This window comes from Vombatus ursinus, unplaced genomic scaffold (genome assembly GCF_900497805.2).
Source record: "Vombatus ursinus unplaced genomic scaffold, bare-nosed wombat genome assembly UNPS02014786.1, whole genome shotgun sequence".
Taxonomy (NCBI): domain Eukaryota; kingdom Metazoa; phylum Chordata; class Mammalia; order Diprotodontia; family Vombatidae; genus Vombatus; species Vombatus ursinus.
In genome coordinates this window covers 21,689,198-21,706,143 of record NW_020954564.1, presented here as the reverse complement: position 1 = coordinate 21,706,143, position 16,946 = coordinate 21,689,198, and the positions used below count along the sequence as shown (strand labels likewise).

General features: G+C 36.4%; 1 protein-coding gene across 3 annotated transcripts in view; it reads right to left on the bottom strand.

The window, feature by feature from the left end:
- LOC114046897 (centrosomal protein of 89 kDa-like) overlaps positions 1 to 16,946 on the bottom strand; it is a 160,838-nt gene that overhangs the window by 108,341 nt on the left and 35,551 nt on the right. For all 3 annotated transcript variants that reach the window (XM_027867510.1, XM_027867511.1, XM_027867512.1), the window contains exons 8-9: positions 10,720 to 10,938; positions 7,534 to 7,676 (exon numbers count right to left, since the gene is read on the bottom strand). In XM_027867510.1, coding sequence (XP_027723311.1) covers positions 7,534 to 7,676; positions 10,720 to 10,938 — 362 coding nt within the window. The remainder of the gene's footprint in view (positions 1 to 7,533; positions 7,677 to 10,719; positions 10,939 to 16,946) is intronic.

Sequence of the window (16,946 nt, the reverse complement as noted above, 5' to 3'; positions counted from 1 at the left end):
GTCCTTCAAATAGTCTTCTCTGTGCCAGGGAAAATATCTTTCAACTAATCATATTACTAGGTCTCTAATCCCCTCATCATCCTGGCTGCCTTCCTTTAGACCTGTGGTGTCAAATTCAACTAGAAACAAGAATCACTTAGAAAGATACATATTAACATTATCTATGTTCCATTTTATTTTTATTTATTTCCCAATTACATTTTAATCTGATTCAGCTGGTATGTTTGACACCTCTACTTAAGACACTCTCCAGTTTCTCATTATCTTTCCTAACTAGAGACCCCAAATGGGAAACAATATTCCATTTGTATCTGACCAAGGAAGAGTAGAACAGGACTGTTAATCTCCTTAATTTTGGATCCTGTGCTTAATGCTTATAAATAATTGAATACCTAATATTTCCAAAGTGGGCCATTAACTTGTTTCTGGCTTTCTATTTTGCCCTGATGATTTATACGGAGTTTATAGTTCACTAAAATTCTCAGATCTTTATTATACAAATTGCTATTTAGCCATAGCTGCCCAATCTTGTATTTATAAAGTTGATTTTTTGGGCCAAAGTACAGGAATTAAATATGAGATGTGAGATGTTTATCTCTATTCAATTTAATCTCACTAGAATCAGACTACTGTTCTACTCTATCAAAATCTTTTTGGATTATGTTTCTGTCATCCAACATTTAGGCAGCTATTCCTTCCAGATTTGTGACATAAGTAGGTGAGTTTGAACGCTTCCTGATTTGGAGATACTGGTCCAGGTGTCAGCAGTACAGAGGGGGCAGACCAGCCTACTTTGAAGATGTAAATTCCACCTTCAGGGTATGGAGTTTGAAGGGTAGCCCTAAGTTGGGGATATTAGTCCTGTGCCCAGGAGAAAAGAGACAGGAAGAGGAGGGGGTCCACTGTCAGTTGTCTGCCCTGTAAAACTCTTCTGTTATCATTGCCTTTCACACCCTTGGGTATTTCCAATTAAACATGCCAATAAAAGGACTTAGTGTTTTCATTACTGACTCATTTAATTATTCTATGAAGTCCCCTTTAGACTCAACAACAGACTTTTATATGATATGATCGCCTGTAGAAAAAAACAAACATTACTTTACCAATAGAAATGATGTCAAAAACCTAAAATGGTTAAGGCAAACATTAAATACTGTCCATTTATTTATGTACTTAATAAGATGTAGATTTGTTTGTTTGATTGGTTTTTTGCAAAGAGGAACCTGACAATGAACAAAACAAGAAAATCAGCAAGTACAGACAAAACATAAAGATATGTCTATTTACTGGCAGCTGCCACTGTACTCTTTTCAAATTCTGAATACAAATATTCAAGGTTCAATCACAAGCTAAACATACTGTATGTATTAAAATCTAAAAACAAAATACTTTCTAGTCAAGTCTTCTATATGAACAGTAAGGAAAAAATATTAGGTTACAATATATTTAAAAGTGCAGGCATTATCTCCTCAAAAGAGCTAGGACACAGGGGAAGCTAGGTGGGTCAGTGGATAGAGCACCAGCCCTAAAGTTAGGAGGAGCTGAGTTCAAATCTGGCCTCAGACCAAACACTTGATACTTACTAGCTGTGTGACCCTGGGCAAGTCACTTAACTCCAACTGCCCCCCCCCCCCAAAAAAGAGCTAGGACATGAGATTCACTTCTAAGAAAAATTATCAGGTGGGAAAATTCAGCTGTAAAAATGGCCTTGTGGTTTTCTGTTTAAAAAAAAAAAAAAGAAAACCTCAGTGGGGAAAAAAAGCACAATCATAGTTTACTGAACCTTAGAACAACAGAGAAGATGGACTGCTTGGAAGGGAAGGATAAATGCAAAGTAACAAAGCAAAAACTACCAGCAGGCTTGTTAATTCATGTTTTCTTGTATTAGGTGCACCAAACAGCTAAATTGTAAAGAATAAATCTTTATTAATTTAAGAAATTTTCTAACAAAAAGGGATGTCCCTTACTTAATGGAATTCTAGTGCTGATAATTATACTGTAAGTTCAGTCATATAAAATTGTTTAGTAATGTAAGTTTAGTCTATAATGAGTTTATTATTGAAACTACAACCTTCAATCTGAACATGAATCTCTATCAAATATTTCTATTAATTTCAGACTTATTTCAATATGTATGCATAATTAAAGAAAAATTTCTTTCTTCTTTTCTGCTACATATTTATTAAGTGAAAGTATTCCATACATAGTTTAACAAGGGAACCTGGTAATATTTCATTGATAATCAGGTAGCTGGAAAATTCTATTTTGCTTCATTGTAAAATTTTTCATGTTCCCAAAGTGAGGCTTATGGTTTAAGAAATTTTCAGTTGGACATGACCAGCAAGACGGCAGAATAGGGGCAACTAGGTGGCGCAGTGGATAGAGCACTAGCCCTGAAGTCAGGGGGACCTAAATTCAAATCTGGCCTCAGACCAAACACTTGACACGTACTAGCTGTGTGACCTTGGGCAAGTCACTTAACCCCGATTGCCTCACTAAAAAAAAAAAAAGATGGCAGAATAGCTGCTCACTACAAAATTCTCTAGTATAAAACTCCAAAGAAAATAATTATATGCCAGATGGAGTAAATTGTAACTGAATCAACAAGAAGAGAAAACCCCTTAAATAAGGGGAAAATCCCAACAACTGACACTAGAGAACTTTAATACTGAGAGCTTGCAATTGTAGGATTGTCATTCAGTCTACTCTAAGGATCCCTCACAGCAGGACCTTTGCCCAAACCTCCATCCTGTCCCTTCCCCCTTGAGGAGCAGCAGAAGCTGATTTTTCCTACACTTGAAAAAAAAAGGGGGGGGGGAAGGGGAGGATCAGAAAGGGCAAAAGATATGCTATGCATGGCTCTCAAAGCCATTAAGTTGGAGGGGGAAGACTGCTGTACCAAATGGAAGGATGATTGCTGCAGCCTCGCCTCTCCTCTCTTCACAAAGGATATCCAGGGCAGAGATCTGGGCCCAGCCCAGTCCCCAAAAAACAAAAACAGACTCTTAAGGAGGAGATAGAGAAAAAAAGAGGAGAAAAAGGCTAAGAGAACAAGATGGAAGGAAATTCACAGTTAGCTATCCTAACCATGAATAGGAATGGAATGAACTCACTCACAAAAAGAATAAGATCAAAGAATGGATTAGAAACCAGAATACGACAATGTGTTATTCATAAGAAAGATGCTTGAAACAAAAAGATAGACATAGAGTTAAAATAAGGGGCTGAAGCCAAATCTATTAAGCTTCAGTTGAAGTTAAAAAAAAAAAGGAAGGAGAAACAATCGTGACCTCACACAAAGCAAAAGCAAAACAAAACTTAATTAGAAGAGATAAAGAGGAAAACTACATTTTGGTAAAAAGAACCACAGACAATAGCAATTCTTAACATATATTCACAAATGACATAGAAAAGGCTACTGGGAAACAGTAAATGGGAATAGAGTGCTATACATGACACTTTCATAAAAATATGCACAGAAACCTCACAAACAAATGTAAAAAAGCAGAAATACTAAATGCAACTTTTTCTGACCAAAAAAATGCAAGAAAAATTATTCGATAAAAAGCCTTTGAAGCAAAGATTAAAAATTAATTGGAAACAAATAACTTAATCCTAAAAAATGGGTGGATCAAAGTACAAAAGATAGAAATATATAAATAACTTCATTAAAGATAATGACAACAATGAAACAACATACCAAAATTTCTGGGATGCAACCAAAGCAATATCAAGGGGAAAATTTTTATCTCTAAATACTTACTTCAAAAAAAAGAGAGAAAGAGCACATCAATATATTGGGTATGCAATTAAAAAAAAACCACTAGAAAATGAACAAGTTAAAAACACCAAATTAAACACCAAAACAGAAATACTGAAAATCAAAGGAGAGTTTAATAAAATTCAAGGTAAAAAAACTATTGAACTAATAAATAAAAGAAGTTTTTTTTTAAACGCATGTCACTGGCTAACTTTATTTTTTAAAAAAGAAGAAAAACAAATAGCCAGTCTGAAAAATATAAATGGTGATTCCACAACCAATGAAAGTGAAATAAAAACAATTATAAGGAGCTATTTCTCCCAACTATATGCCAATAAAATTGACAACATAAATGAAGTGGATTAACACTTGCAAAAATATCAGTTGCTCATATTTACAGAACAGGAAATACAATACTTAAATAACCCATTTTAGAAAAAGTAATGAAACAAGCCATAATGAATTACTGAAGAAAAAACCCCAGTTACAGATGTATTTACCAGCAAATTCTACCACATATTTAAATAATAATTAATTCTAATATTCCATGTACTGTTTGAAAAAATAATAAGGAATCCTATCAAATTCTTTCTATGACACAAATACGTTCTTGATACCTAAACCAGGGAGAGTCAGTAAAGAGAAAGAAGACTATAAACTAATCTCCCTGATGAATACTGATTAAAAAATTTTAAGTAAAATAATAGCAAGGAAATTACGGCAGTGTACCACAAAAATCATACACTATGACTAGGCTGCATCTATACAAGGAATTAAGGACTAGCTCAATATTGGGAAAAGTCAAAGTGTAATTGACCACATTAATAACAAAAACAACAAAAATCATATGATTATCTCAATAGATGGAGGAAAAGTGTTTGACAGAATACAACACCCATTGCTAATAAGGTGAAAAAATATAGAAAACATAGGAATAAATGAAATTTTCCTTAAAATGATATATAGCATCTATCTAAAACCAAAAACAGTCATTATCTATAAAAGAGAGCTATCTTAAAAAAAAAAAAAGGCTTCTATTAGAAGTATTTCAAATTAGATCAGGGGTAAAGCAAGGATGTCCATTATCACTTTTACTATTTAATATTGTACTAGAAATATTAGCTATAACAATAAAATAAGAAAAAGAAATTGAAGGAATAAGTACAGGTAAAAAGGAAACAAAACGATCATTTCTTGCAAATGATATAATTGAAAAACCCTACAGAGTCAACTTAAAAAAAAACAACTCATCAAAACAGTACAATCTGTACTCAGTACAATTGCAGGCCATAAAACAAACCGACACAAACCCACAAAAAAACTTTGGACAGTAGTGTCACGGTTGTCAAGGCTATTTGCTACTAAGCAATAAAATAAAGTTTTTTGCAAGGCAATCAAAGTTAAGTGACATGCTCAAGGTCACATAGCTAGTAAATGTTAAGTGTGTGAGGCCAAATTTAAACTCAGGTCCTCCTGCTTCCAGGGCCAGTGCTCTATCCATTGCACTACCTAGCTGCCCCCATTTTATCTTATATGATCCTCTATTCTTTTCTCTTTCCATAGATCTGAAAGGTAATTTCTTCTTTATCCTTCTGATTTATATCTAAGTCACATATCTATCTATTTGGAGCTTATCATGGTATGTGATATGTTAATTGTCTAACCTAATTTATGCCAGACTTCTTTTTAGTTTTCCCACTTGGTTCCCTCCCCACCAAATGGTGAGTCTTTACCACAATAGCAGGAATTTTTAAGGCTTAGAGAAGGAAAAAATAAACTAAATAATAAATAAATAAAACAAACTAAATAAAATCTAGAGCCAGTGCTCTATCCACTGCACAGACATACATATTTGTAACACTGCCAATGTGGAAACTTGTTTTCCTTGACTATGCATACTGTAACAAGGGTTTTGTTTTCATTTTCCTTTTTTTATTAAGGAAGAGAAGTGAGAGAGAAAAAATTAAATGCTTGTTAATTAAAAAAAACTTTAAATTAAAAAAATTATCTCTCTATTGGTGTCTTATCATTCCATGAGACTGGAAGTTTTATGATGAAAGGGATAGAGTCTTTACCAAATTTTGTCTCGTCCACAATATCCAACAAAGTGGTCTGCATACAGTAAGTGTTGAGTAGCTTGCTGACTATATTAGAGGAGGGCTAGGTAGTCAGAAAGGCTTCACAGTGGGACTTGAGCTGGACTGTAGAGGATCAGTGGAATGTGCACAAAGAAAAGAAAGGGTTGAGGTAAGATATTCCAGGCAGTGAGAGCATTGTGAACTAAAGTACAAGAAAAGAATGAAAAGGTACTATGGTGACTCTAAAGTCAGAGGATCTCTGCTTACCTCTTACCTCTGATGCTTACTTTCCGTGTAATCTTAGGCAAATCACTTAGCCTCCCCAAGCCTCAGTTTCCTCATCTAAAAAACAAAAGGCTTGACAAGATGACTACTGAGGTCCCATCCAGCTCTAGATTTAGAAAGTCTGTATGACCTTGGGTAAGTCACTTAGGATCTTGAGCCTCTGTTTCCCTATATGTAAAATGAAGGGGTTGGACTAGATGGTATTGGACTAGATGGTTCCTATAACAACATTACCTAGCCCTTAGTCACTGAATGGGTGTGACCTCAAACAAACTGAGATCTGGGGAAGACTTTAATTTAGAAAGGTCATGGTCTGGACTTCAGAAAAACCTGGAAAGACTTGCATGAACTGATGCTGAGTGAAGTGAGCAGAACCAAGAGAACACTGTACATAGCACAGCAACACTGCGCAATGACCGACTTTGTTAGACTTAGCTTTTCTGAGCAATGCAATGATCTAAGACAATTTCAAATGACTCATGATGGAAAATACTATCCACATCTAGAGAAAGAACTATGGTGTCTGAATACAGGTCGAAGGATACTATTTTCTCTCTTTTTTTGTTGTTTTTTTGTTTTTTCTTTCTCATTGTTTTTCCTTTTTGTTCTGATTCACAACATGACTAATGTGGAAATATGTTTAATATGATCATACATGCATAGCCTACTAAAAAAAAAAAGAAAAAAGAAAGGCCATGGTCACCCACTGCATCCTAGGCCATCACCAGTCAAGTTGACCTCTGTCCTGCCACTGGACTCCAATGACTCTAGAAGTGAGAGTGAGGATGATGACTTTGCCCAGCTTTGTCTTACTCAAATCCAATCACTTGCAAGTCAAAACATCATACTCATGACGTTACTGGTCCTCATCAAGAACAAAGGATAAACAACAATATAGTAACATTCTCAGACATCTCTATACCAGTAAAGTCACAGGTTCAGTTCCCACTCCTATCCTTTTTCAATTCCCCAATAATATTATATATTACTTTATAATGAGGAGTTACTATTCTGAAGAAATCATGCATGTGAGAATCATCATTTTAAAAATAAGGAAATTAGATTTTATAGTCCTAAATAAAACTAATTCTCTAACAAAAATGAAAAGATTAAATTTAATGTATTTTGGGAAATATCGTACTTATACAAAAGACTTCTAAACAAATTCTAATTCAACAACCACAGGCTTAAGGGAAGTAAGAGAAAGATAATTTTAATTTTAATTAAGTAATGTGTGTATTAATACTTGCCCTAGAATTAGTGATTTAAATGTTCTAGTAGGTATTCCTAGTAATTACTTGTCATCTTCTTGTATCAAAAAAAAAAATGAATAGTAAAAATTGCTTATGGTTCAAGTAGGAGTGATAAAAATATATATGGACTGGTATTTTTCTTAATAAAAAACATTACCTCTTCTTTGGATAATTGCCTGAATTTAGTTTGGTATCGACTTAGCTCTACATTCAAACGATAGACAATCATTTTCAAGTCATCATTTTCATCCACCAGCTCCTGGGCTTGTTGTCTTAGAGAAAGAAATTCAGCCACATTAACTATTTAAAAAAAAAAAAAGACATTATACATAAAGTATACAATGCTATAGGAAACAGGCTCAAATCAGTCCAAAATGTTCAAAACACCAAAATTCTCTTCTTTTCCTCATGCTATATAGAGCTAAATGAGGCAATGTCTGTGCATGTGAAAAGTCACAAAGTGTTTTAGCAAAGTTTTCTTAGAAAAAAAAAGTTATACCCCATTATGAACTAAACGATATTAAATACATATCAACTACCTCTACTTTTTACAATACAGTGATATTTCTTAAATGGAGTATTGAAAGCATAGGGAAAACATTTCTACACAGTTTCAAATTCAGAGGAAAAGAAAGCACTAGAGGAAAAGAAAGTACTACTATTTTGTCATCTGTGCAGTTAACATTAGGTTTTTAGATATCTATCTAAATATGAAAAACAAATTAACTATTTTGTAAAACATTAACAGGAATACTTGGCGAGCTACTCAACAAAAAGTTCTATAGGAAAATAAACTGCTATATAGAAAAGTACATTTTACAATGGCCTGCAAAGCACTAGTTCAGTTTTTCAGGTTTATAACTAATGGCTTTTTCATTTTTATCTAAAAGAACAGCTTTGAATCCAAATCAAATAAAATATACCAGTTTTTTTTTTTGAGCCTTAGTTTCCTTGTACATGCTGTACAAATAAAGTATATCTTCTCCTAAATCTCTGACACCTAAACATTTTAGTAGGATATATTTTTGTGAGATTCACTCTGACAATTCATTTTTCTATTTCACTTGGCTAAACACTTAAATTTTGTGCATCAATTGTTGCTGTTCACTCATTTTTCATTCATGGCCAACTCTTTGTGACTCCATTTGGGGTTTACTTGGCAAAGATACTGGAGTGGTTTGCCATTTTCTTCTCCAGCTCATTTTACAAGTGAGAACTGAGACAAACAGGGTTAAGTGACTTGCCCAGGGTCACGCAACTAGTAAATGTCTAAGGCTAGATTTGAACTCAGGAAGATGAGTCTTCCTAACTTTTAGCTTCCTGTTGTATCAATAGTCCTACAACTGTTTGAGAATTGCCACAATTGTTTATAATTCAAAGTATAACTCAATGATAGATTGTGCAACAGTAAAGTCCTCAAAAGAAAAACTCTCTTGGTTCAAATACTGAATGGTTTTAAAACCAGAAGACACTAGTTTCATTAACAATAAATTTTTAGATTAATGAATAGGCACCTTCCTCATTTAAATGTTTACTGTATCCTCAACGGATAACAGAAATTGTAAAGAAAGTTGTTCATTATTATTAAAAAAATTTATTAGGATGCTTAAGTTTCTGCCCTGCAGCTCACATTATATACCTTAGTTAAGCTTTGTAGACATAACACTATACTGCGGCCTGAGGCAGGGTGGGGTGGGAGTCAATCTTAATCATGTAGTGATCTTTGCCCATTCAGCAGTTATTTATAAAGCCCCTATTAAGATCAAAGCACCATGCTTGGCACTAGGTACAAAAGACAAAAAGAAAAATAATTGCTGCCCTCTAAGTAATTTACATTCTATTCATTCAATTAATGAACATTTAGTAAGCACCTACTAGTGCCAGGCACAGTGCTAAGTAATGAAAATACAAAAAGAGGCAAGATCCTATAGAGTTAAAACATATCATTTGCTTAAACAGATAAGTGCAACATCAGTTAAGGATGGAGAGAGCACAAAGGGCTTCCTGCAGAATGTAACACATGATTGGAGAATTAAAGAAAGCTAAGGAATCTAAGAGACAGAGGACAAGGGAGATGTACATGCCAGGTATGTAAGACAGCCTATACAAAGGCAAAAAGGTAGGAGATGGTAGGGTAAATCTGAAAAACAACAAAGTGGTCAGTCTGGCTGGAATGAAAAATTAATGAAGGGTCATAATATGAAATAATGACAGAAAGGTACACTGGTGTAAGGCTGTGGAGGGATTTAAATGCAAGCTGAGGAATTTATATTTTAAACTAACAGCAATAGAGAGCTAATGTAGATTCTTAAGCAAAGAAATGACCTAGTAAGATGTGTGCTTTACAAATATTATTTTGGCAGCTGTGGAAATAGTGTATTAGAAGGGGGAAAGAATGGAAGCAGGAACCAATAAGAACGTTACTGCAATAATTTAGGCCAGAGATGATGAAGACCAACAGCAGTGACCACTGAAATGAAGAAGACACAGATGAGAGGGATGTTAATGTTGTAGAATTGTCAAGACCTGGCAACTAAATGGATGGGGGGAGGAAGGGAAAAGATAGTAAATAAGAGTGAGTTTGCTAAGCTTAGTGGCTGGAAGGATGGTGGTTCCCTCAACTGAAAGAGGAAAATCTGAGAGAGTGAAGAATTTTGTGAAATGAGTTAATGGGATGATAAGTTCTGTTTTAGACACTTCAGTTTGAGATGCCTATGGGCCACCCAGGTAGAAAATTCCATTTAATTCAATCACTCATCATTCATTCAATATATAGTACGTTTATTAAATACATATCATATAGCAGTCTAGTAGAAATACAAAGATAAAAAAGTTAAATGCTGCAATTCTATTAAATTGTTTACTAGCAAGATCCTTTCAGTATTTCAGTAATTCAATACATAATTATGCAGCACTAAAGCAAATAGCCTTACACTGAGCTTTTAACAGGAGTTCTGGGACTTGTAATTAGGGAATAAGTATCTAAAAAGCAATGAAAAACTAGACCAAAAATACTACAAATTTTCAAAGAATCATAATAACTTATGCTAAGGTACTTCTAGTATGAAAGAGGTAAAAATTAACCCATAAAATAAAATTGAATAAGGTAAAGTATTCACATTTTAGCTCTTCAAGGGCAAGGATGATCATGTTTCTTTGGTATCCCTTCAGGGCCTAGTATAGCCATATTCCTATCATTCACAGAAAACTCCTGTTGAATGACTGAACTACAGAAGCAACAAAAATCTTGAATTTGTCTATGTAAAAAAAGATAATTGATATTTAAGGTTTTTTTGGTCCTTAAAAACAGCCCTTTGAAAATCTTCACACAGTTCTCCCATACCTTTCCTTTGAGGACTCTGTTCAGTCTCTTTCACACTTCCATTATCTTTTTCCATTTCCTTAAGTTTTGAATATAATTCCTTCATTTCCTGTTTAATTTCTTCAAGCTCATGGGCAAGGATCTCATTTGTAGTGGTTAGATTAAAATTTTGTTGTTTTAATTCATCAAAGTTATGTTTACTTAATTCCATCTGTTTTCGTTGTCTTCTTGTAGATACATCTATAAATTAGCAGGGAAAAAGTTTTAAAACATTAAATATTATTCACTGATACCTTTTTATGACAAAGAAGAGAAAATGTTTCTAATTACAATCAACACCATACCATCACCCTACTTAAAACAATTACAGTTTCTAAAATAATTAAGAAATTAGATTCTCAAATTAACAAAAGAATCCATATATATTTGGGAAAGGGAAAACAAAAGAACAGCAAGATCAGTAAAATAGAAGTAAAAAAGCTTTTTGCAACATTAACATCTCAATGTTATTTATTCCTTCACAATAAAATTTTAAAATTAGCAATGTCATTATAAAGTCCAATAAGCTGAGTTAGTTGATTGATTATAAGCTTTCTGGTTTCCCATCCTATAATGCATAAAACTCAATTTATTCCCTTCTGTCTTTAGGATAAAATACAAATTCCTCTGCTTGGAATTTAAAGTCCTTCCCAATCTGGCTGGAGTTCATGTTGCTAGAATACTTTCATATTACTACCCCCTTCATGTAATTAGCATTCAAGCCAAATGGGCCTATGTGAGGGACTGTCTGATGTTGGCAGCTGCCAGATGGGCGTTGTGGCAAAATTGGGGTAGAATCTGGGTATTTGGAAGTCAAGGCAGGGGCTGTGGTAGGCGGAGTTGTGGTGAACTGGGATGGGCTGGGTACGAAGAAGCCCTGAGGCAGTGGGCAGTGCTATGTGAGATAAGCTGGGTGCAAGGAAATAGCCGGAGCTTGTGCTCCTGAGGCAAGGGGTGGTGCCACGTGGGAGTGGGACGGCAGAGGACGAGTTCCCTTTGCTTAGCCCCCTCCCTATATGCAACGTCAACCCCAGACGCCTCCTTCCTGTGACCTTCCTGACTTCCTGGGTCCCTTTGTGTAGCACTGACCCCAGACGCCTCCTCCTGGTATCTACCTGACTTCCTAGGTCACGTACTCTATCTATGCACTAATCCCAGACGCCTCCTTCCTGTATCCGGTCCTAGCCTCCTCTGTCACCCCCTCTCCCTTGGTGCGCTAAACTCAAACAGCCCCTTCCGGTATCTGACCCTACAATCATTGGCTAATAGGCGGGCTGAGGAGGAGGGGCTTAGTAGGTTCTGAGGAACGGTCGTGGTCGGGAGCGCTCTCTTTGCTCCTGCTCTGTTGCTCTGGCCTTCCTGTGATGGCTTGCTGTGATGGCCTCTGAATAAAGCTCTGGTGTGGGCGCCTCCTGATGGCTCATCTCTGTGTGTTTATCCGGTTGAGGACCGAAGACTGGTGAGTGAGTATGACTCTGGCAGCCTGCTCCTTATAGAAGGAGTGTTCAGCACAGCCGGCATAAGGTCAGCGCGGCCGGTACAGGCCTATTTGCTATTCCCTATACGTGACAATCCCTCTCCTACATCCATCCTCCCTGCTTACAATAAACTTCCTCCTTACTTCAACCTGTTGGAATTTCTTGCTCCTTTCAAAGCCTGGTTCAACTGCCACTTGCTATCTAAGGCTATCCCTCATTCCCTGAGTTTATACTTTTATCCACTCACACACCCACCTACCCCCAAATTACTTCATGTTTACTTATCAGTGTATATGCTGTATTCTCCCAATAGAAGTAAAGGTCCTTGAATGCAGGAACTGCTTCATTTTTGCTTTTATATCCCCAGTGCCTTACACAGTCAATGCTTAATAAATACTTATTGAATAAAATGAAAATGAACACATAATCAATTAAACTGCAATCTACTGAAGAGCAAAAATAGTATTTTGCATGCCTTTTTCATTCCCCCGTGCAGCTTATCGCAGTCACACATACATAGGAGATGCTTAATACCTAATGAACTAAGCACAAAAGCAACAAAATATATTCTTGCAATAAAATTTAAGTAACAGATGGGACATTTCTGTGTTTTTCCTAACTCAAAGACTGCTTGTACTTAGAAGTTCCTATAAAAGCGATCAATCACTCCAAATAATTTATTCTCCTAATATAAATGACTCGCAAAATATTTGATCTGTCCCCATTACAACAGGTTGACTCTTTTAGCTTCAATTTTTAAAAGTTTGAGTTGTGACATGTTTTGCTTCAACAGGATCTGCATCCATCTGTTCTGGGCATATGATAAACCGTTTGATTTTGTGGTTCATTATTTTTCAGCCATAGTTGACTCTTCATGACCCCATTTGGGGTTTTCTTGGCAAAGATACTGGAGTTGTTTGCCATTTGCTTCTCCGGCTCATTTTACAGATGAGGAAACTGAGGCAAAAAGGGTTAAGTGACTTGCCCAGGGTCTCCTAGCTAGAAAATGTCTGAGGTCAGATTTGAACTCATAAGACAGGTCTTCCTGATTCTAAGACACAGTGCCACTGTGCCACCTAGCTGAACCCAACCATTTTGATACTTATGTGCTTATACATGTATAGACAAATTATTGTCATTAGAGAAAGAAGCATATTGTGGTCTAGGTCTGACTCAGGCCAGTCCAGTGGTTCAAGATGAGGACTGGAAAGAAATAAGTTACCTGCAGACCATCTGACATTTCACAAATAAGAAGCTTACTTAAAAGTGGCATAGAAAAGATATTCAGCAAGTATATGACAGTGGCTCAAGTTGACATAGACCTCCACTGAAACCAGTCTGAGAAGAAGCATGCATAGATTCATATAGCAGGGGGACATGAATAAGTTTGAGGCGCACTAAATCTTCATGAATGGTTTTTTTTAATGCTCTAGGCCAAAGGTTCCCAAAGTGGGTGATACAGCCCCTGGGGGTGCTAGAACAATACAGAGGGGTGGTAGTAGTTTGAAATTACACAAATTTCCAAAAAACAAAAAACATTAAAGGGTTAAAGAAAGTAGATTTCCAGGGGGGCACTGAATAATTTTTTTAAAGGGGGTGGTAGGCCAAACAAGTTTGGGAACCTCTGCAAGTCGAGGCAATTAGAAATTCACATTAACATCTCAAGTCACAGGCTCCCTTGAGCCAATCAAGGCTCAATGAAGGCATCCCCTTCTTGTAGGGAAAAAAACTAGCCAAGTGATGGGGGAAGGATCCTAGTAGATAATGATTCTAGGGCAGCTGGGTGGCACAGTAGATAGAGAACAGGCCCTGGAGTCAGAAGGACCTGAGTTCAAGTCTAGCCTCAGGCATGTAACACTCACTAGCTGTGTGACCCTGGGCAAGTCACTTAACCCCAACTGCCTCACCAAAAAATAAATAAATGAAATATATACATATATATAGGAACATATGAATTATTGATGAGGGATAGGGGTAGGAAATAAGGAAGGCAGTTAATAACACCAATGAAACTGAAGATAAAACTAAAAATATAATCATTATTAATGGGGCAGTTAGATGGCACAGTGGATAGTGATCCTATCACTAGGGAAGACCCCTTTTGCTCTGGTCCTTCACTTTCTGGTTTGTGGAGATAGCAGGCTGACTTATAACAAGATTAGTATGGCCACTACCACAATCTAAATCATAAGTGTTAAGGTACATGACATTCTTTTGGCCACTTTTTCTTTGAAAATAACATAGCACAATACTAACTTCATTTTGAGAGTTTAGTTTCTATGATGGATTAAGGACAACACTTCCACAGAATGAAAAAGAATGGAGAGGTGGAATCAAGATGGCGATGAAAGAGGGAACTTTTTTTTTTTGGCGAGGCAATCAGAGTTAAGTGACTTGCCCAGGGTCACACAGCTAGTAAGTGTCTAATGTCTGAGGTCACATTTGAACTCAGGTCCTTCTGACTCCAAGCCAGTGCTCTATCCACTGCGCCACCTAGCTGACCCTACCCTGAGGAGCATATCTCCTCCACAATGGCCTATAAAATGCATAAGACAGAATTCTGATCAGGAAAGCCAAGAAAAAATCAGTATGAGTCATTTTACAGAGAAGGCTGCAGACACCAGGCATAGAGGTTGGCCAGGAATACTCACACAGAGACAGTGGTGGGGAGCATACATAGGGAGGGAAAAGAGGCTAAGACAGAGTATCAGGGTAGGAAGGACTGGGGTAAAAATTTATAAGCGATCCCTGAACAAGCGTTGGGTGCAGGAATGAGTGCTATCTGGGAGCACTGTTGCCAATTACTAAGTTTTGGTTCACAGAAGAACCTGCAGAAGCCCTCTCTGAGTGAGCTAACAGTGACTGAGTCCAGCAGCAGTCCACTGATACTAAACCACCCACAAGCCAAAAGACCCAAACCTGGGTCAGGAACTTAGAGCTCAGACCAGGAAGGCAATGAACAGACTTCTCCCCAGATCACACCACTTTTAGGGGACTGAAAATTTGCAGACCTCCACGCTAAGCTAGGAAGGAAGCAAAGGACAGAAGCTCAGGCCAGATGGCTCCACTAAGAAAGAGCAAAGCCCAACACTAACATAAAGTCCAAAGTCAAGAAAGAGTCCAGAAGAACGAGCAAACAAAAAACCAAACCTCACGATAAAGTGCTACTAAGTAATAGGGAGGCTCAAGACACAAACACAGAAGAACAGAATGACTTGAAAACATTTATAAGCAAAGCCTCAAGGAAAAATACACATTGGACACTATACCAACATACAAACAAGAATTCCTAAAATAAAGTTTTCTTTTTTAATTAAAAAGCAAAAGAAAAAATTATTTTAAAAACAAAATGAAAGCAGTACAGAAAAGATGGTAAAAGAAGTAAGAGCTATGGAAGATATGAAAAGAGAATTAACAGCTTGGTAAAAGGTATAAAATCTTACTGAAGATCGTAATTCAGGAAGATTTCTGCGAAGATGGTAGAGTAGGTCAGAAAATTCTAAGCTCTCAAGATTCTCTTCCACGAGAGATGAAATAGCACCTCAAGGTGCACATAGAATGGTGAAAATATATAAATAAGAACAGTGGTCCTCCTGGACAATGGGAAAAGCTCTGAAAAAAAAATCCCAGGAAGAGGTTTGGTCCCTGGGAAGAGTAAACACCTCCTTAAACAACAAGCCACAAGCACAGGGGTTAGCTGTGTCGGAAGGCTGTACGGGAGTTGTACTCCAGCTATAGGAGTTTTTACTCCCCAGACGGTGAAGGGAGTTGGGCCTCTGAGCTGAGGAAGATCGAGGGAACCTCTGCTGACAAGGAACACTAGACCCAGCTGTGTTGCAGAGAGGCAGTCAGCTGGGGCAAGAAGGAACCAGAACACAACCAGTGAGTGCATAAGCAGTGGAGCAGGGATAACATTGGCAGTGTGTACTAACAGGAGGCTGGAGGTCTTGGTTTGGGCTCAAGATCAGAGGAGAGAACTGAAAAAGGATCTGAGGCCAGAGGCAACATCCCCCATGCCCCAAGACTAGAAGTGATTACAAAAACTAAACTATTACCAAAAAAAAAAAAAAAAAAAAAAAAAAAGCACAGGCAAAAGAGAAAGAATCCAACCATAGAGAGTTACTATGGGAATAGAGAAGACTGGGGTTTGTCTTCAGAAGAGGATACTGAAGTAAAGAAACCTTCTTCTACCCAAAAGAGTAATGTCACATGGTCACCTGCCCAAAAAGAATTCACAGAAGAACTTTAAAAAGACTTTAAAAATCAAATTAGAGAGATTGAGGAAAAACTAAAAAACAAACAAACAAAAACAATGTAAGAAAAACAAGAAGATTATGAAAAGAAAGTCAACCAATTAGAAAAGGAGATCCAGAATCTTAAAGAAGAAAATGACTCCTTGAAAATCAAAACTGGGCAAGGGGAAGTCAATGAAGTTATAAGAGATCAAGAAATAATAAAACAAAATATAAAGAATAAAAAAACAAGAGAATATGAAACATCTCATAAGAAAAAACAATTGATCTGGAGAAGAAAAAACATAAGAATAATCAGACTACCTGAAAGCTATGATCAAAAAAAGAATCTTGATACAATAATACAAAAAATAATTAAAGAAAATTGTCCTGAAGCATTAGAACTAGAAGAGAAAGTAGAAATAGAAAAAAAATACACCAATAACCACCTGAAAGAGATCCTACAAGGAAAACTCACAAGAAGTTTATAGTCAAATTC